The sequence below is a fragment of the Quercus lobata genome, chromosome 10 (assembly GCF_001633185.2).
Source record: "Quercus lobata isolate SW786 chromosome 10, ValleyOak3.0 Primary Assembly, whole genome shotgun sequence".
NCBI classification, from domain to species: domain Eukaryota; kingdom Viridiplantae; phylum Streptophyta; class Magnoliopsida; order Fagales; family Fagaceae; genus Quercus; species Quercus lobata.
In genome coordinates, this window is record NC_044913.1 from 52788779 (window position 1) to 52789604 (window position 826).

The following is an 826-nucleotide window of genomic DNA, read 5'->3' on the forward strand; positions in this document are numbered from 1 at the left end:
CATTGCAGGCATCTCATGCAAATATATCAATATTTCTTGTAAGGAACTCAATCAGCTCCTCCTTCTCCTAAAAAGGCAGCTGAGCCCCTACTCGGAAGAATTTCTCCGGGTTGCCACCAATAACCACCTCTTCCAGATCTTTGCATTTCGTCTCCTCAGTAGTTGTGTCAGGGGCGAAACCAGGGCCTTTGATTGCTATAAATTCTTTTCAGCGGAAGTCGAGGACTCCACATCAAATCAATGTGAGATGGCCGCTACTACGCACTGCCTTGCCGTGGGTTGGCAACCACAGATTTCAAAAACTTGGTCCCCTGACAGGAACTTCACCTTCTGGTGCAATGAGGAAGCAACAGCTCCTAAGGTGTGGAGCCAGGGTCTATCGACGATGGCCGTATAAGGGGAGTAGGTGTCCACCACGATGAAGTTCACCTCCATTATCTCTGGGCCGGTCTGAATGGGTAGCCTAATCATGCCCATTGGGATGACAAGCTTCCCGTTGAAACTCATTAGAGGGTAGTTGTAGGGCATTAGATCCTCTGTTTTTAACCCCAGCCCCTTATAGAGGTCGGGGTACATAACCTGGGCTGCACTACCGCCATCCACCATCACTCTTCTTACATCGTAGTCCCCGATTTTGAGGGTGATCAGTAGCGCATCGTCATAGGGCTAGATGGTTCCGATCTTGTCTTCCTCTGAAAAACTCAAAACAGGACGAAAGTTCATTCTGGCCCTCTTCGGCCCTGGTTGGGACTCCTCGGTAGGCAGTTGAGCCACCGATAACACTCGTGCAAGCGCGTGCCTGTTCTCCCTGGCGCAGCCACGATTA

The 826-nt window shown here is 50.5% G+C and overlaps 1 protein-coding gene across 1 annotated transcript; it reads right to left on the reverse strand.

Moving 5' to 3' along the window:
- Positions 1–237: 237 nt before the first annotated feature.
- Positions 238–606, reverse strand: LOC115964951. Its single transcript, XM_031084172.1, has one exon. It carries the CDS (start codon positions 604–606, stop codon positions 238–240), a length of 369 nt encoding a protein of 122 aa, XP_030940032.1.
- Between the last annotated feature and the right edge of the window lie 220 nt (positions 607–826).